Here is a 20,674-nt window from a genome sequence, read left to right as displayed (position 1 = left end):
CAGGTCGACATCGCATGGTTGGTGGTTCATCCTTGGAATCCATCATAGTAAATTGGTCACGATAGTTAGCCTATAACTAGTCTGACTTCATCATTATCGTATGGGGTTCCACATTATATGCCGTTAATTCAGGCGAGTGCACCTTTTATAGAAAAGTCATTGCAAAAACCCTTAGTTTAGCAGTTACTCACATCTTCCCGTTCTGGCATAGAGAGCGCGTCCGCGAACGCATCGTCTGAACTTCCGCTCGTGCCAGTTGCTCCATCTCCATAAGTTTCTCGCTTTCTGGAACTGTAACGTACAGTGTTAAAGATCACATTAGCATGAAATATTATCTTATCTGTATCTAACCACTAGTTTAATGAGAGATATTTAGAATGATATTATTCTTGACCGTGACCTTCAATTTCTTCCAGAATTTCAAACAATCTGATGATCCGCTTGATAGTAAGCGGTAATTGTCGCCTAAATACATACACGGTACTACTGACATTACGTTATCACTTGACATCCGTCATACCACTTATGCATTGCCATTCCAAAGGACTGAGATCTTATGCCTATTATTTTGTAATGTCACAGCCGAATCTGACTCTACAACCGACCCTTACACCAATACACAGCTTGCAAAACTTGCGTCATGCACCTTATTCTGTAATTTTACTGCCTATCTGACCCTTTTACCGGAATACTGCTGACAAAAGAATCTGCGTAGTTGCTGAAACCGAGGTACCAACGCACATTACTCTTTAAAGCCTATCAGCGGTAGACGGTAAAAAGGCGTATTTATTGAACAAGTGCTCTTTATAAGAACGGATTTAAATAATTTATAAAAATAAACGTACGCTTCCAAGCATATACAGAATTGCGCGAAGTAGTATGCGGGACGGTGCGGCGCGGGTGTGCGCGGCACAGAGTCACCGCGTCCGCGCTCGCCACTCGCCGCAGCAGAGACTTCTGGCACGCCGCGCGAAACGACCAGTGGTCGGACCCGCCATCCTGGTCATTCAAAATTTTTTATTAACAACACATCTGCGTCTTATTACAAGAGAATGGTTTTGAATTCAGTTTTTCTGACCGGCCTGACGTCAATCCTCCTTGAACATGCATCGTATAGTGATTATACTAACATCGATATAGGGAAAGGGAATGGAGAATTTGGAAAAGAAAGATAGATTTATGAGGAGTAGAATGAGTGTGAGATATAGAGATATTGCAGTTACGGGATTGGGACAGTAACCGCAGAAGCGCGAGGGACTGAGGTTGCGTACCAGTGCGTATTCTAAGCAAGAAAGTAATTATTTATTTATTTTATTTTGTAATTTCGCAAGAGCAAATTGCGAGTTTCTTGCTTGTTCTAAAATGTTTATAATCTCATATTAAGTTTGCTTAAATAAAGATTATTTCTATTACTATTTAGAATTTATTGCAACGCCGTAATACCCAAGACACCTCCTGATCTGCCAGCATGTCCTTCCCCTGGTCCAGTGCCAGCCTCATTTCTGCTCGTGGACTTAGACGCTCCAGTGTTGGCGGCTTCCCTTCTGGTAGTGAAGAGACCTCGGGAGCCGCTGGCTCCGGCGCTGTAGTGTACATGGTATAAGAACTTACTAAGGAAAATCTAGACAGTGACAAATTAAGACTCAACTGTCACAGCAATAAATGATACATTATCAACCATTTAATATTAAAAGAAGTATTGTGATTATGACCATTTGCAATCACTCGAGATATTATTATAGATATTGCTCAATTAAGACAAGTAAATGATGAGCCATAAAATTAGGCTTGCCGAGAATAGTATCTACAAGCTTATTTACGCGAAGCAATGTATTCACTACTATGACATGGAAATCTTTAATTTAACTATAAATATGATGTCGGTTGCTGAATCATATATGTATGCTGCAAAAAGTATAAAGATTACTATTACAAATTTTTAATTAGAAATATTGGGTAAGGAGAAATCATAACTACAGTAAGGTGTACTAAAGGAAGAAGGGATTAATTTAAAATGTACTTTTACTTGTAAAAGAATCTCTCCTCGTACTGCTATTTTAAAGTTGTGTGTTAAACGTAGTACGATACCTTTATTATTTAATAATCTTAAATAGGTTCTTTTAATAGATGATCCATCTGCGCTGACGGTTTATGCAGGAGGAACACTAGTGGAAGATGATAACATGAGTATGAGGTCAAGTCAGTTAGCCCATCGTGATAAATTCTCCATGAAGTTTAGTAACTTCGTGGTGACTTAATACCATCTTGATCGATGGTTTCAAGTAGGGATATTGCTCACCTAGAGATATTGGATTGTGCACGGGGTTGTGAATTGTGGTACGCTCGAGTGTGGAGGGCGTGCTGGCCGAGCTGGCTGAGCCCCGACGACCGATGCCAACACCGGCACGCACCTCCACACACTCTTTTGAAGCTTTAATATAAAATAAACATACAATTAGGTGCTACTACTTGGGTGTAAGTTTTGTACTCACTTTTCCTTCATTCCTACATATAACTCCTATATGGATGACTTATTTACACGTGGCTCGCTATTTTCTTATTTCAACAATTTCATGTAATTCTCCCTCAGGGTCGTGTTTGGTTTTATTTGAAAGCGTAATTGTTGTCAATGTATTATAATGAACAGCGCTAGAGTATTTCTCATAGTTGTGATCCATAAAGACTATAAAGCATTCTAGTTCCGAACCCTGTAATTTTACTGTAACTAAGCCTACAAAGCTAATGCTAAGCTGAATATACTTGAATTCGTACAAAGTTAATGTCTCCATATACAGCAGACAAAATTCTAGCTGAATGTTCTCTAATATAATAAGAATAAAATAGAAACCTATTCAAATAAAGCGTAAGCAGAATTAGTTTTTCTAATGTGTTCTATATTGAGGCAAATTTAACGACTAACCAAATTGTAAGGGCATCGAAGGCGCCTCGTTGGTGGGAGTCCGTTCTGGACTCAGCTCGAACGCGGCGCCACCATCGGGCTCCTCTCCAACAGTTTGAGCGGCGCCCGCACCCTCGTCCCCTGCTTCTGCGAACATTTCATCTTTTAGGAACAATTTCAAAGTGTAATTGTGTGAATCAGTGATGTCAGTAGTTTCATTGTGTGTTATCAGTAAGGTTAAACTGCGATTGAGTGGTAATAATAGAAACTATATTTCACTTGTTTATATAATATGTGTTCTATATTGTAACATTGAAATTAACCATAATGTAATCAATTAAATTAACGAAAAGGTACGAGTGGGGTGCAACGTCTACAAACGAAAGAAATTCGTGCTAAAATACAACAATATGGAAGGGTATGTACTAAAATAGCTAACATTTGTGTTATTTTGTCTCATATTAGACACACATGCATCGTGCAAATTTTCTTTAAATGTATGTATATTTCATATTCATTTTCGAATGTGATTGTGGACTCTTTTTCCTTTTTCTCACCTTTGTGTCTTAGTCAAGCTGTCCATTTTTCTGTCAACATGTATTTTTGTTAGTATAATGTTTAAAAACTGGCTGGCATTTTCTTATTTTTTTATGCACCAATGACATTTACATATTTACTGTTGTACATTAGCTTTTAAATGTGTTGAATGTTGTATTTCATATATTTCAATTGTTTTTATTTTGTTTCATAGCCGCCACCAAAATCAAGACAGATCAATGTGAATGCATGGTAGGGTAGTTATGTGAATTGGTATTATAGTATTTCCAATGAGGTATGATTCTGTTGAATGATCAAGGTGAGTCAATGGATTAGGAGTAAATTGTGTTAGGAGTACACGTCGTCAAAATAACTCACCTGGCTCTGAAGCAGAGGGCGGCCGGTGCGGCGCGTCGCAACAGTCGTCAGCATCGAGGCCACGCGCGCTGTCCTGCGCCAAGCGCCGCAACCAGCGGACCAGTCACAATGTGAGATTACACCTAGCTACGGACTACGCGACACCAACTGGGATATGCCAATAACCCTTGTTTATATTGATATAAAAATTTTGATGGGTACTGGGAATTGGGCTGTAAAAGGGGAAGAGTTATTCCACGAAATCTACGGTAAGATGAGATCTTAGCTCTTTGAAATTTTATTTAAAATTTTATGTATTATAGTACATAGAAATTACGCGAAGGAAACTCTAAAGTCTCTAAATTATATTGCTGAATATTTTGGGTACTCATATTTTACGGTACAAAAACGACGAGCTCCAAACTGAATCTAAATTTAACATTTATAAACATATATAGTAATTAATATAATTTCATGCAACTAGCATGCTTGGTTGACAATATTAATATTGTTTTTATGGTTATTGGCATGCTATGAGGATATTGATACATATATATATTTGAAACAGCTAGTTAATATCATCTATCAAACAGAAATTCTTATTATAATTATTATAATTAATGTCATATTCACATTGGGTATATTTTGAAATCTGTATATACGAGTTGATAGATAATATTATCAACATTAATAGACTGTGTAGTAATTATTTTATAGGCAAATATGAATGGTACTCTACAATTTTCTTTGCTATCAAATACGGTACCATCTAAATACCGTTTAGCTTTATTTGTTTTGTTCAATTGTTTAGATAAAATATTCACCTGGTCGTCTGAGTTAGTGGGTGTCTGTTTGTTGTCTTCACTTCCACTGTCCGAGCATTCTTCTTCTAAAAGAGGCTCTAGTCTTCTTCTGAAAACATCCCTGCGTTTACAACGTAGTATTAGTATGGATTTTTATTTAAAATATCCAGATATAGATTACAGATTTTTATATACACTAAGCATGCAAGTTTATTTGGTTTATTTCAATATAAAATATTTAGGTTTATAATTGAACCCGTACTCGAATCAAACCACAAACGAACTGATACTCGTAAATTGTATTACAGCAAAGATTGTTTTATCGCTTAGCTTGGAACTATAATAGATGGCGCAGTGTGAATTAATAAAAAAAAAGATAATGTATGACTCTTGTTCGCATCAAAATACATATACTGTATAACTTTGTAGATAATTAAAAATATTGTAAACTGTGGTGTGGTTATAAAAGCGGTACTAACTAATTCAGTTTACATGTTTAATTATGAAACATCAACTACATAGGAAAAGGCAATAAAAGCAAAATCACCTCGGCAACAGTGGTCTTAAAGTTGTAGGTCCAGTTATCGTTGGCGCCATTAGCAGCTCATCCATCATCAGCTCAGTATCATCATCACCAGCATACGATGATGAGGACTTTGTTGGTGACTGGAAAGATGACGAGAATTCTGTTCATTTTTGTAAATACTATAAAATATAATAAGTGTGTAAAGAGTGTTAGAAATATTAAATTTTAAGTAATTATGATAATGCGAATATACTTATTTATAAAGGTACGTACGGACAGTGTTCCATGATCGGAATCAGGAAGATTATCAGATAGGTCTCCAGAGGATGGTGTTCCCCAAGCTTCTTCTCCACTGGCTCCACTCCCTTCTCCAGTTTCAGCTGTACCTTCTTCAGTACCGAGAGCTGATTTCCAATCGCTTACGCCTAGACATCTGTTGTTAGCCATTTATTAATAGAAACATCTATTCTACAATTATTATTTCAAATAACTATTTTTATGTAGCTAATACATAATATAACAATTTTATTAAATATAATATTTCTATCGTCACCTATGGTGTTTACAAAATTTAAGATTCTATAGAACGCACTATAACACTTTCATAAGACAATAAACACATATCAAAATCTACAACTACAATTTTGATACGTGAACATGAAATCAACTAAATTAATGTCTATAAATATATATATATCTATAATTTTGTAGTAAATAAATAATTGAAATTCAATGAAAGACTCTTCAACACAGAGCCAAATACGAATGACCAAGTAAATACCTAAATAGGATATTGATATTAGAAAATGAACTAAAATGTTAATTTGATTACAACATATATTCTAAAGTAAAACATATATACACTTTTACACTCTGTCTAAAATATACATATAACAAAATTTTAAACTATTCTATTAATTTTAACAACTAGTAGTTAATGCATATGTTAATCATGAATTATATTCCGCTGTTCTCTCTCTATCTGCAAAATACACAATATTTTCTAATTTATCAATGTGATCGCTACTATAATTAAATTTTTTATACCATCATTAGAATGGTTTCTAAAACACGTAATTTTTGGTTGTCTACTTAAAAGTTCTAAAACGGTATATCTATTGTCTAAACTTTTTAGTTAAAAAGTAGAAACTAATACCGAAATACAACACGTGTGTGATGTATAAACATACTTATCGCTTTTTTGTTTTGTCCTTTAGAGTTGAAATCCCCCTAATTAGTAAAAGGAAAACATGTATCAAGATTATGATGTGGAAACCAAAATATAATTTATAGTAAATAAATATTATTCCTTTAATAATAATAGTCCACATTCCGATATACTTTATGTAATAAGGTATAATGTCAGATTGTCCATTAGGGATGTTTAATAATGGATATTTGAGAAGAGGGGAATACTAATAATTATGAAATACTTACCTTTCTAAGAATGATGGTTGTTTATGTGCAATTGAAGTGTTGGGAACACTTTCCGTATAACTGAAAATGTTCATTTTTTCAACAACGAAAGACCCAGCTCTCGCTGTCCATCCCATGATTCCACCAGCTGCTCCGGATACTTTAAAAGAAATGGATTTTCGTAAAAACTAATACAATATACCGATATTAGATCATAATTGAAGAGTTTTACCTGGATTATTATAGACTTTTGATGTTTCTGGTTCCTGTGTGGTCAGTCTTAGATTACCATCGTCAGTCTCATCTGAAGGTAGTCTCTCAAGACTAGACATCGTGCCATATCTAAATAAATGCATAGAACAGCAATTAATATAATTAATAAATTGAAATGAAATAATATCGTAAATTATGTAAACAACATTTTAATAACAGTAATAACCTTTTAAGAGATACATAAGGGAGGTCATCAGGTACGTCAGGAGAATCAGGTGAATCGTCTAAGAAGGTATCCTGAAGCCAAAAAATAATATTTTTAATTGATATCCAAATTTGAATATTAGTATAACAAATGTGACAAATAACTTACAGTCTTATTATTAGTGGTATTGTAATCTGGTGTTGGAGGTACAACAGCTATGTTAGGGACAGGAGACTCTGATTTAGCAGAACTGAGACTCCCCGGTCTTGAAACATTGTTACCAGACAACGATGATCTTTTGAAAGGTTCTACTCGCATAAGATGGGCTGCTGGATTTATAGCTGATAAGCCCATTAACATCAGTGGTCCTAATTCTAAATCATCATCGGATCCTATATCATTCATATTCATGTTAGCATTTACATCCTCAATTTTATCAGTCTTTTTATTTATATCTCCATTCATTTTGCTAACAGCTGATATACCCATTTTTGGAGATCTTCTTATACCTCTTTCTATTTTAAAATCATTGTCGTCTTCATGTATTGAGTCGTCTGATAAAAAAACTGATGATGTTTTAAGACATGTTCCTACATTTTCTCTTTTTGTAATAATATTCATACCTAGTACTTTATTAAGTACGTTCTCTGCTTTTTGTCTTGTTATTTGTTCTTTTCTTGCAGTCGCTGGTGATGGATAATTTGTAGATGACACTTTATGCTTAGACAAAGTTATGTTTTCAACACATTTAACTTCATTCAAGTATTTCTCTTGTGCTATAACACATTGCACTTGATTAGCAATATTGGAATTAGACATTCTTAAATCATTAGAACTAGAATTAAAAACCATTGAGCTACAAGTAGTATGACTAGTAGAAAGCGGACTGTTATTTCTACTACTAGAAGATGGGCTCGGCGACCTGTAAGACTCTTTCCTTAATTCCAACTGACTTTTAGTTTTATTCTTAGAATGGACGCTGGCTGTAGATCTATTTAAAATAGGAGAATCAGTTTTCAAATCATACGACGTCGATTTCAACATTCTTTGGCTTTGCTCAATAGAGTCTATCACTTTTAAGGCTGCCATAGGGGCATCCTCGGGACGTAATTTCATAGCACCTTTACGCTCTAAATGACTAAAATTTCTTGGCTTACGATTAGCACAGTTCGCACTACATCCACTATTGGAACTTTTATTTGAGTGTGAATTTTGTGGTGAGGGTGTTGTTTTCTGTTTAGTTGGCAAAAGAGGGTCTTTTTGTGAAATTAAGGGACTATTGGGTTTTGATAAACACTTTTTATGGCACTGTCTGCAAACTGGTATAGTATCTACCACTACTGGACTCGTTCGTACTGTAATCTGAAAATTTATTGTTTATTTGTTACATCAATATAAATATAAGGATATATAAGTTTTATGCAAATGTTTCAGTACCTGACTTCCGGAATTACTACTTTTTGACGGACTGCGATCGTTTTCCTTCTTTTCCACAGATGTACCTTTATTTTCATTATTATTCGTCACAAGATCTGCAACTTCTAAAAGATTGAGTTCTTTGGACCTTTTTCTTAATTCTTCTATACTCCACATCTGAAAAATAAATTATGACACATTTTCTGGAATAAATATCAAATAATTTTTCTTCCATTAAAACTTATGAGGTATAGAGTTTAGACTTTTATTTGGACCACCATATTTGATTTTTACTTGCCTCCATATCTGGCTCAGGAGGGTCCATTTCCTCAGCTTCAGGTAGCTGAGTCATCCACCGCTGCAAATGAAGAGTGGAGCCTCTACTTCTAGTACTTCTCGCACCTTCAGTTGCGCTGCCCCCAGCGCCTGTTTGAGTCTCCGCTGAGCTACGTCTGGTCTAAAATACAAAAGTCGAAATAGTATATTTGTACTTTGAATTTGATTTTATGTATGTGGATATTTTGATCAGCTTCGTTTTTTTAACAATAGCAAAATACAGTGTGCTTAGGTAGGTATTATGTAAACGTTACTCACCTTAAATTTTTGATTAGAATCGTCCTTAAAAGAACAATATTATATTGTTCTTAAAGTGTATTATAAGTGTATTATTTAATTAAAAATTTGTGTACAATTTTAATGCGACGTAACAATAATAAATTACAGCAAATATATAATGCAAACTTTAAGATAAGTTATTTACTTATAGACGAATTGCGTTCGGTTTTGAAAAGCACCAATAAGAATAGTTCATATTTAATGGAACGCAAGAGTATTATAAATTAGACGGTACAATAGTTTATTGTCAATTTGGTAGTTATTATAAATAATATGTTCGTTGAATTTTAGAATAGGTTAGATACATAGAAAAATGGTAGATTATTGTAACTGTTGGCTTCATGTGATTGGAAACCTCGTTAGCGTCGCAAAATCATAATGTCAAATTATTCCAATTATGTGACGAAATAAAAAATATATATCCATTGACAAAATCACTTTATTTACGGATAATTAGAAATATACTGTTTCGATCTAAACATAAACATCCAAAGTTATATATTAATTATATTCCGTTGCGTCTTACAAAAAACCCAGGGTTATAAGTAAAATACCTTCTCAAAATTATAATTTTTCTCTCGTAATCTATTTAGACTATATTTAAAATTTACACACAGCCAAAGACATCGAAAATTATTGATTCTAACTACGAATTTGTTCAGTAAAAAATTGAGGTCATATACATATTGAAAACCCCGCGCGAAATAGGTTATGTGAACATTTTGCGATGCTAGCGAACACCACCTACTATTATCTAAGTAATCGTAATTATCACTTGCATGAAAATTTCATAACCATCTATAATTTCCATTTATATGCTAAAATAGAAGCAATATCTAAATCATTTAACATTAAATTTGACACGAACTACCATTTTTCATTGTAAATACATATTCTGATGGCGACAAGTGCGTTTAACATAAGAAGCGTTAAAACAAAAATGCTTTGTGTAATTCTACGATGAAATCTAAGTAGTATTGTGTTGGAAGCTGATCGCCAAATATCCACATGACCTGTACAAGATGACTGTACATGTACAGATTTAAAAACGAGTCAGTTTCATGCTTTACAAAATTGATACCTCGAGTGACATAAGGAATTAATTGCTTAATCCATTATATAATTAACAGGAAGCAGAAGTTAATAGAACAGAATGTTTAAAAATTCATTAACAGATAAAAAAGGCGCATAAAAATACATTTGTAAGAAAGGACGGAAGACTTAAGAAGCGAACGTATCATCGAAAACGAGCTAGGTTTACTGTATTTAACTTTACTTGCTATATTGCACATAGTTGGTACCCTACGGTTATAATTTTGACACAGATTTCTATATGGTTATATGTTAATTATTGGCATATACATTTGGTTATCTTAACAAAGTTGTACCTCTAATTACCCCTTTTGTGGTTGCACTTCAGTTCTGGTAGTTTCTATTAGTTAAAAACAACCGTTAAAATTTTTAGGTCATAATCATACACAGTATTAGAACACTGTAACATCATAAGTGGGTCATTATCAGACTTATTATTACTTGTCTATTATATAATCAAAATACCAAGATCTCATTTCAATACTGCTAATGTTCGAAAATATGTCTCTCAAAAAATTTGTTTTACCACAACCTTAATATCAACTATAAGCAAATTTATAACAATCCAACAAATTTTGCTCGCGCCTTTTAATGGGCCAGTCTACACGACGAAAGCTTTGCTTATCCACCGACCTAAAGTATCAGTAGACCGACTCTCCTAAACAACAGGCTATCTAACCATAACACTACTAGAACACACCATCAAAAGGTCAAGACAGAGTAGGCCACTAAACCCTATCTCCATTTGTTTCCACATGTCCGGGGATAGCAAGAATCCGCTAACTCCGGATCTGACTCCGCAGATCAAAGTTCCAAATATGCTGGAGGAGTAGGCCGTTCAGGTAGTGCCATTCGATGTAAAAGAGGGTCATCTGGTAAAAAGATTCGTTCTTCTACAGCGTGTTTGTACGAAGGATCGACGTCAAGATCTGCTAATGCTAGATCTGCTTCGAAAGATTCCCATCGACAACAAGGAGAGGACACGGAATAGTCATCACCTCCGTCAGGTGTAAGTTGAGCACTTGGTGACGTACGTGGTTCTTCATTCTTTTCTAAACTGGAGGAAGACACAAAATGAGAAGAGAACGTTTGAGAATCAGCCAGTGAAAGGTTAGCTGAAGGTGTTTCAGGTGTTGGTGCAGTTCTCCATATTGTGCTTAATGGACCCCTGACAGGTAGAGGAGTAGGCGAAACAGAGTTGGGTCGGACATCGAAACTGACTCTGACTTCTTTTTCCGGACGTTCTTCTACTAGCATATTCAGGTGGGAACGGTAAGAGCTGGCTGGGAGGAGAGCCAAGCTCGAGTGCCTTTGGATGCTGGACGAGGATACCTGGCGTTGCTGCGAGTCGAGAGTCGCGAGGGAGAAGGTGAGCTGTGGGTCCGGTGAGTCCAACGGTGAACCGAGTGGTGTTCCTGACATCGTATGAGCGCGGTATCTATGGAAATACGAAATAACTATTTTAGATTACTTCACATACAAAAATGTATCACATACAAAAATTTTACTTCGATGATATATTAATACTATTTTCGCAACTTGGTCTGCGTTGGAAATAAATAAACAAACAAACAAGTTTGCTTTAGTATTTGTAATGTTAATTCGAATGATTTACAAATAACAATTAATTTCATAGTAATTTGAATATCGCCTTTAGATTTCAATAACACGATGGAAATCTCAACTGTTTTCCCATGAGGACTGCCAAGAAGATGCCATCACTTCGGATTCAGTAATTTTATAGCATATGTTACCAATCTTATTAATGCCACATAACTTACATTTGTCTCTGAAGTAAACTCTGCCACACAGCTTTTAGGTCTATCGATGGTGCTCTTAGGATTACGGTGCGCGTTCGTCCAGGTGTACGAGGGGAACACGATACAAGTGGACTCTCGCCTCCCGAACGACCAAGTATTAGACGGAATTCCGTCGCTGAAAAAGTACTTTACTATTAGAAGGTATAATGGAGTAAATGGAGGATGATGGAATAGTGCTTCCGTCTGTCTAACGGTATAGGATGGAGTAGTAGTAGTGTTGCGAACTATTTTTTATACTTTTTTTATAATTTATTATAGGAATTCCCCAAAAAATAACGATTAGATGGAGTATAATAAACATAGGAATTAATTAGTAAATTTGAGATCTATTTGAATGTTTACTGTTGATTTTTAACTAATTTATACTTAAAATTGAATATGATTTGACTGACATGACCGGTAAATATTGATTCTCTTATTTATCCCAAGTATTACAGTCTCACAACTTTTTTAGAAGGAGGATTCACGAATATTCAATTGTTAAGGTCCGTAGCGCTAACCAGTTATTTTATATCTATGACATTAGAAAACATCTCGGAGGTGGAGATATTATACTGCATTATACCTATAGAAATTTTGTTCAGTAATTGTCGATTATTAAAAAACTCTGAGTTTATTAAGATGACAAAGTAGTAAAATACGATAAATAAAATAATTTGTTCTAACCTTTTTTCCTAACATTGAATTGTGCATCTGAAATAGTTGCTAACGCGACTGGCTCCTCTGTGACGAACAGTACTCTATCTCTGGATACTGTCGCGAATAGTAAGAGATCACTAAACAGCAGCGCCCAGTATGGTCTCACTGCTCGACCCTCTATCCTCGATAGCTCTCCACCAAATATCCATTGTCTACCAGCCGTGCTTAGAACAAACGGCTGTAAAGAAGACAAAATTATTAGATAATTGATCTTCATACTAGTGCCCTTACAGTATGGATAATCAATTAACTTTTTACTTAAAAGCTACCATTAGATTAAATACTTCTGTTCCTTATTGAGAAGGAAAGTAAGAATTAGAACTGAAAAAAATATCTTCTACCTTTAAAAGATACTGAGACTCAGTGACACTTTTAGCCAAGTATTTACTTATTCTTTTACACATAAAATTCTATACACGGTGGACTTAATGCCTGATAGCATCAGCTCATGTATAATATAGACTATATTAAAAAATATATATTTTCTAAATCCTTACATAGTATAAATCAAAGTCGCTATCGCTGTCTGTCCGTCTCTATGTATGCTTAAATCTTTAAAACTACGCAACAGATTTTGAAGCGGGTTTTTAAATTAATAAAGTGATTCAAGAGGAAGGTTTATATGTGTAATACATGTACATCCGTGCGATGGTAGCCGAGGTGGGTAGCTAGTATATTATAATCAGTTTATCAAATTTTACCTATGCAAAACTAATAAATTTATTTGATATTTTAGTACTCTCCATATTAAAGAGTTACATTGTATTTCTTTGGTACAATAGTTTTCAGAATATATAGTACACAAAAACTACTGAACCGATCGTCATGAAGTTTTGTACACATGTTCTTGGAGGTGCTAGAATGAATATAGGATACTTTTTATTAAAAAAACAAATATTTTTTTATAAAAAAACAAAAAAATAAAATATCGACATTTTGCTAATTCAACGTTATCTACATTAATGTAGTATGCCAGTAATGAAGTTATAAATCAATTAAAATCAATTGACTATATCAACGTTTTGCTACTTCAGCGCCATCTAACATACAGTAATTTAATTTATGCGAGCGAAGCCGCGGGTAAAATCTAGTAAATTATAAATAAATAACATATTACCTTACACCTAGTGAACACGAGACGACTTTCTAGATCAGCAACCGATAGTAATGGCTTTCCATCGCCAGCCAGACCCATCAAACCTGAACCGGCCGTCACATCTTGGTAACCGCTCTGAAAATATTATATCATCAATACATATCCTTTGATATCCTGTAGCGAACTGTTTGGTAGATATTTATATTATAAATTTTATAATAATAAATGTTTGATATATATGTTTTTGTCTTTATACATCTTTATATATAAAAATTACGAGTCAAATTGTTTGCCCGCGATAGACTCCTAAACTACTGAACACATTGCAAATTTTATTTGCACATTGTGTGCAATTTCATCCAACTTAAAAGTGGGATAGCTTACATTTTAATTTATAGTCGCAATATTATTTTATTCAAGAACCTTAGCCACAACAACGCGTGGCCGGGTTTGTTATGGAACTAATAACACAGCAATATATAGATATTGCTGTGTTATTAGTTCCATTTTAATCATCAGATGCACCTGATAATAGTTTATATTAAGCAATAAATAATAAAGAAATAACCCTGGACAATTAACACAGCGCCATCTAGTCTCACGGTAAGCAGAGCTTTTTTTTTATAACACAGGGGACAAACGAGCATGCGGCTCACCTGATGGTAAGTGATTACCGCCGCCCATGAGCACCCGCAACACCAGGGGAATTGCAAGTACGTTGTCCTTTTAAAAAGGAATAAGCTCTTTTCTTGAAGGTTTCAATATCGTATCGGTTCGGAAATACCATTGCTGGAAGGTGATTCCACAATGTGGTTGTGCGAGGCAAAAAGTTTCTAGAAAACCGCACTGTGGAAGACCGCCATTCATCCAGATGATCAGGATGGTATTTCAGTTTCTGGCGGGTGGTACGGTGGTGAAACTCAGCAGCTGGTATTAATCCGAACAATTCCTCAGAACACTACCCGTGATATATGCGGTAGAAAATGCACAGAGATGCAATATCACGCCGCAAAGCCAATGGGTCGAGTCTGTCACATAGACGTTGATTACCAATGATTCTGGCTGCTCGGTTCTGAATGCGGTCAAATGGAAGTAGCTGGTATTGTGGTGCTCCCGCCCAGAGATGAGAACAGTATTCCATGTGCGGCCGGATCTGCGCCTTGTATAATTGCAAGCGATGGGCCGCCGTGAAATACCGTCTCACTCTACTGAGCACACCAAGCTTTTTTGAGGCTATTTTAGCCTTGTCCTCCAAATGACCGCAAAACTGAACGTCACTGGATATATCAACGCCAAGGACCTCGAGATTTGGCTTCACATCAAGGAGAGTCTCTTGAAACTGAAGAGATACGATAAATGGATTCTTTTTAGCTTGTAGCTTGAGTTATGGGTACTAGACAACTGATATAAATACTTAGATATATATTTATTTGTAAATAATACGTATTATACATAGAAGACACCCAAACCGATACAAACAATCATACTCATGAATACAAATGTTTGCACCGTCTAATCGAACCCGTGACCATCAGGTTTAAAGCGGTGTGCTAAACCGCTAGACCACCGAGGCCATCAAGCAATGGCCACAGGATAGAAATAACAAACCTGCAGTTGTTCCACGATAACTTGCAGCTGTTTCTTCTCTAACTGATCATAAAGTCCGGATCCGCCTGCGGAGGCTGCGGATCTCATGAGCCTCAGTAACTCCCGAAACTGCTCCAACGGTTTATGTACAAGTGATGTGATGTCCGGTCTTCTACGTGGTATTGGCGGGCTCGTGCAGAAACGGGAGAATGCTCCGCTTGGGTCTTTTGATTTTTTTACCTAATAGCACAAGGAAATAAAAGTGAAAATCAATGTAGCATAAAACTGGGCGTCTATCATATATAATGTTAGTTGTTACAAGTAAAATAACAATAATATGAAGACAATATTAATACATCTGGACCCAAGCTAAGCAGAGCCTGTTTGATACCCATAATACCTACACCTAGACCGATAAGAAAAATATACTTACAAACAGAAATGTTTGTATCCTGAGAAGAATCGAATCCACGAACATTGAAAGAAAGAATACATACAGACATAACAATCTGTCTTCATATTGAGATCCGTTCAGCCGTTCAGGAAGTCTATTCCGGACTAAACGGTTGAACTCTATTATATAGTCTGTGTTATTTGTATCTTACAAATATACAGACAGATATACTTTCGCATTCATAATTTGTTTGAATATATGATCATTCAATTCATTAAGAAACTCCAGATATTATCTATAGGTTGCCCTAGTGTTAAATTTATATTTTAAGAAATTTTAGAATTGAGGGTGAACAAAATGTGATTTTATTTATAAGGTAGTAAGTAAGACACTTACCAAAACACAGTCGGCTCTTTTCAATCCTAGACAATATTTCCTATAAAGGCTAAGGAACACAGGGGTCTTCTGAAGGTACACCGCGACCACAGTCGATGACTGAATTTCTCCGTCATCTTGAACGATTTGGTCTAAAACATCCTCCGATAATCTAAAGATCTGTAAACAATAGATTTGGATTAGATTTGTTAGACAATAAGAGCGTAAGAGCTAATAGCTTACCAAATACAAATAATCATACTCAAAAAAAGAAGTTTTGAAAAAATATTGTATATTTTGGGAACACCATCGAATCGATAAATTCTAAAAATGAACTAATGTTACACTTTCATGGGTTTCTTTTACATTTACACCCTAAACGTCAAATATTTTTGACGGTTTACTTTACTTTAAGATATTTTTATTTTCTTATAAGATTTAAACAAATCACTTATAGTATAAGTAAATTACAAACAATGAATATAGGTACATATTATTTAGTGTTACCGAGCAATATGTTGAATATTATATAAAATTAAAAACTACCTTCATTATATAAAATAAACTGTAAAATGTTATGCGACAAAATGTAATTCATTGCTTACAAAGTAAAAGCAATAAATGTTTATTAATTTCGGTAAAATATTTTTTGCAAACAAATTTTAATAAGTACAAGGACGCTCGCGTCGCGGTTTGGTCGTCGAACAGTCAATACTAGGCTTCCAAGCTACATCCAATGCCTGATGAAACCTCGTTCAGAGGCGATACACGTATCACAATATGGGTGTAGACTCAGTAACTGGAATTTGATCACCATTAGAGAAGGTCGCAGCGATAGTCCCGTTTGCGCACTTAATATTCGTTATCTCACATATGCTAATTGTAGCGGAATTAAACAAAATAATATCCATTAAGTATGAAATGGACTTCTACAAGATAATAACTAATTCTACAAAATGTACACGTCGTATACCTCTTCAATATTTTGAAATAGAAGCTGATGATCACTAGGAGCTATCAAGTCAGCTCTCTCCGCCAGCGGGGAGACGAACCGCACCAGGCCGAATTGCAGGCAGGTGGCATAGTGCTGCTCCCTTGCTATGACAGCTAGAAGAGCTCGTTTCCTGCCATCCGCTGACAGCCCAGGAGTCTGTTATTGTAAGTATTGTAAGTGTAAATCATATTAAAGTAAAAACTATAGTGTAAAACGGTCGCAGTCTCCATTAATGGTTTCTACGTTGATTATCGCATGCCTTTTACTTGTTATTGTATAATTATTTACTTTAAATAACATCTATTCAAAAGAGCAACAGACAAGTTTCTTGCTCATTCTTCTTGGATATATCTGCGTTCCGAATGAGTGGTAGAAAACAAAATATGAGTATTCAAAAGTGCTTTTGTGGAGTTTATTTAAATAAAGATAATTTTACTATTTAATTTTTTATATAATTGGATTGGTAAAAACAGTAAATGGTAACCATCGCTTTTATATATGAAAAGCACTACGGACATCACTTCATCATGTGACGTTCGTAGCCCTACGCATGCATTCTGTGGTACCACAGGTGGTGCTGAGATGGTACGACTTTGTACAAAGTGAATATAGGTAAAATATTATTATTAACAAGTACCTATATGATGATAAACATATCTAAGAACTGTCGTTTTATACCTGATTAGTATGATAGTTAATCTTTTGTCGTACGGCGAAAAATGCCGACCTGTCGTACGGAGGATGACATCAGCCACTTACCACACCAGCTACATAATGTCCACGACTGTTCTGTCAAGAACATATTTAATACAAATATGTCGAAGAAGTATCACTTGTACTATTTCTATTCATTACTACTTTTTTGACAACTCGAGTAGACTCCTCACACGTAAGCTTTGTAAATATACATCTAACAAGATTTATTGTTAATATAAATATTGTCCAAAACTAAAGGTCTCTGACTTGCCATATTATTAACCAAATACTACTTATTGCAGTTAAATAACTGTTCATAATTATTTATTAAACTCTCCAGACAATGCAAATCGAGAATATGTTTTGCTCAATAAATGCACGTATAACCTCAATTACTGACGATACGTTTGTTTTTGCAAGCCGAGCGTCAAAGATCTTTAAATTTTTTTTATATGTTTTTAATTGCACTTACATACATTTTTAGTTATGTTAATAGGAAAGAATGTTACAAAGGAGGACTTATCGCTAAAAGAGATCTTCTCCAGTCAACCTTTAATATTTTAATTTTTTCAGACTACTCTAATGCTGTTGGCAACAGCTCACCTTTACAGCTACACCGAACGATAGGGGGCGAAGGTAAACTTTTGCCTAACGGATACGATTTTAGTCTGAGAGCACCGCTAGGTGTTCGAACCTCGATTCAGGAAGTCGTAAGTTTGATCCCCGTTTGAATTGAATGGGAGAGTCGTGTCTTTAAACCAATTTTATGATCCCAACGATAAAATTGAATTATAGAAATCGATACTAGAAAATATTATTAGAATTATAGTTGTATGAGACGAGTGAGGGATGACATGGGAATATTTTATAGATGAAATATGGAACGTGTCTGTCTTATACAGTACACCATATAGTAATGCTAGTAATACCCAATTAACTCACAAACTTTCGCGTTCATAATATTAGTAAGATACTCAGTCCAACGATGAGGGTTACAGTTATATTAGATATCTTAGTTTGGAATATAATCAAACGAACTGTACTTATAAGTTCGTTTTATCTCATAATTACACTTGTACAACTTGATACAACTACTGTTTGTGTATCTACAGTATAATGCAAATATCAATCCTAATATCTTCTCCATCAGAGAACGTATAGGTATATTCTAGCTCCTACTATGATCAGATTGAGTGTATCATGTACTCGACTGCTCCAGTGATCAGGTGAATTGTTTGTATATGTTGAAGCTATAAGCGAATGTAAATAGTTGTAAATTATACTTCTCTAATCATCTTCTTATTTTGCTTTATATCTCCTCTAATTGTGACATGCTATTTTTATACAGGCATTTGTTAGCAAGTTAACTTGCTCTTACGCGTAGTATAAAGCATGCACATGTACTATTATCATATTTATTCTATACCCTAAAACCGACCACAGCTTTGCTTGATTCCCTTTTGTCAGGCTTTGATTTAAATGTATGTATTTTAGTTAAAACTAGTATTAAGTGCAGTTTACAATGATTTAAGGTTTATATTTTCTTGCGTGACAAACAAAATGTGCAGCTGCATTTACTAAATGAATGTGCTCACTTTGTAGTCCATATTTATTGCATTCGATGAAATATTTGATATAGTATATGTACATATAAAATTTAAACATCACGTATTTGAATCAACTTATCAAGGTATCAAGGTTTGGGATATAAAGAAACACAAAGAAAATAAATTAAAAGCAATAAATGTATTTGCGCTTAATATTATGAAACAAAATAATAACAGGAACCAATTTAAATACGGAGTTTCGAGAGAATATAAATTATAAGACAAAAAATATATTAAAAATAAAAATTGTACAATTACGCAAAACAATTGTGAAATAGCAGAAGATAATTCTTACAGTAATGAACATAAACAACACGCAAAAGTCTAATACAAAGAAAATAAATAGAAAACATTAACAAAATAAATATTAACAAAAACAGTAGGTAAGCTTAAACGTAACATTTCCCCATTGATTCAATTCGATTTACATACACGATGAAAATAATAAATCTAACTAATAATTTGTTACATAAGGATAGAGTGACAAATTATATATAATTACTATATAAATTAATGGAATGTACGAAGTCTATGCTAAGATAGGTATGTACAAAATAAATAACAAAACACACAGTGAAATTATACAAATTTTTACGAATATAACAGTAAAATACAAGCTAGAAGACGACCTGAATAGACCTGAAATTTAATACTAGCACCACTTTCTTAAATTTTGAACTCCAATTTTAAATTCGATTTTTAAAATTTCTGTTCTAATCAATGTTATGATAAATCTAACAAAATAACTGTCATTATAAACAAATGTCTTTTAGTCAAAGTAAAAACAAAGGAAACAAATGTATTATAGATAGCGGCTTTAACGATAAAGACATTAAAGAGGTCTCAGTAGAATCTAATTTGGATTATCGCCAGAAATCGATTATGTAATTTATGTTGAACATGTGAAGTCATTTTGTACCCATTTCGTTGATTAGAATAGATTATACAGATGACTAGTATGCCTCATTTTAAAAATTTTAATCTAAGGAACTACACTATGATTCCATTACCAACCTCCTTGGAAAAGGTGACCTGTGGAAGATGTAGTTTGCGTCTATCAAGGGACTGGCTGGTGGAGGAACAAGCTGTTGGTGGTCGGGCTGCCGTTGCTGGTGATGCTAAAGCTGCCGCACGAGGTGACCGTGGTGGTGGAGGCGGAGTAGACTCCGGTGGAGGGATTGTCACTTGCGTTAATCTTGCTCGTACCCCTGCTCCGTTTTGGGGAACTCTTCTGAAGGTTTCTATTGTGAGCAATTGACCAGCTGACCTGTAATGGAGTAATACTATTTAATTGTCGGCCTAGACGTATACGACTAGACCACCGGTC

The 20,674-nt window shown here is 34.7% G+C and overlaps 1 protein-coding gene across 1 annotated transcript in view; it reads right to left on the bottom strand.

Moving 5' to 3' along the window:
• Nucleotides 1–20,674, bottom strand: part of LOC131850326 (uncharacterized) — a 75,158-nt gene that overhangs the window by 2,077 nt on the left and 52,407 nt on the right. Inside the window, exons 8-30 of the mRNA XM_059200524.1 lie at nucleotides 20,362–20,614; nucleotides 17,024–17,200; nucleotides 16,072–16,230; nucleotides 15,303–15,521; nucleotides 13,716–13,829; nucleotides 12,566–12,776; nucleotides 11,861–12,014; nucleotides 11,412–11,517; nucleotides 8,671–8,829; nucleotides 8,394–8,549; nucleotides 7,125–8,318; nucleotides 6,978–7,048; nucleotides 6,771–6,880; nucleotides 6,560–6,698; nucleotides 5,396–5,555; nucleotides 5,144–5,262; nucleotides 4,618–4,717; nucleotides 3,815–3,887; nucleotides 2,921–3,046; nucleotides 2,300–2,431; nucleotides 1,444–1,583; nucleotides 846–999; nucleotides 192–291 (exon numbers count right to left, since the gene is read on the bottom strand). Coding sequence (XP_059056507.1) covers nucleotides 192–291; nucleotides 846–999; nucleotides 1,444–1,583; nucleotides 2,300–2,431; nucleotides 2,921–3,046; nucleotides 3,815–3,887; nucleotides 4,618–4,717; nucleotides 5,144–5,262; nucleotides 5,396–5,555; nucleotides 6,560–6,698; nucleotides 6,771–6,880; nucleotides 6,978–7,048; nucleotides 7,125–8,318; nucleotides 8,394–8,549; nucleotides 8,671–8,829; nucleotides 11,412–11,517; nucleotides 11,861–12,014; nucleotides 12,566–12,776; nucleotides 13,716–13,829; nucleotides 15,303–15,521; nucleotides 16,072–16,230; nucleotides 17,024–17,200; nucleotides 20,362–20,614 — 4,326 coding nt within the window. The remainder of the gene's footprint in view (nucleotides 1–191; nucleotides 292–845; nucleotides 1,000–1,443; nucleotides 1,584–2,299; nucleotides 2,432–2,920; nucleotides 3,047–3,814; nucleotides 3,888–4,617; nucleotides 4,718–5,143; nucleotides 5,263–5,395; nucleotides 5,556–6,559; nucleotides 6,699–6,770; nucleotides 6,881–6,977; nucleotides 7,049–7,124; nucleotides 8,319–8,393; nucleotides 8,550–8,670; nucleotides 8,830–11,411; nucleotides 11,518–11,860; nucleotides 12,015–12,565; nucleotides 12,777–13,715; nucleotides 13,830–15,302; nucleotides 15,522–16,071; nucleotides 16,231–17,023; nucleotides 17,201–20,361; nucleotides 20,615–20,674) is intronic.

Source organism: Achroia grisella, unplaced genomic scaffold, assembly GCF_030625045.1.
Source record: "Achroia grisella isolate CSIRO2021 unplaced genomic scaffold, CSIRO_AGI_Agris_v1 utg754, whole genome shotgun sequence".
Lineage (NCBI taxonomy): Eukaryota > Metazoa > Arthropoda > Insecta > Lepidoptera > Pyralidae > Achroia > Achroia grisella.
Note: the sequence above shows the minus strand (reverse complement) of the source record. Positions and strands in the feature narration are given on the sequence as shown.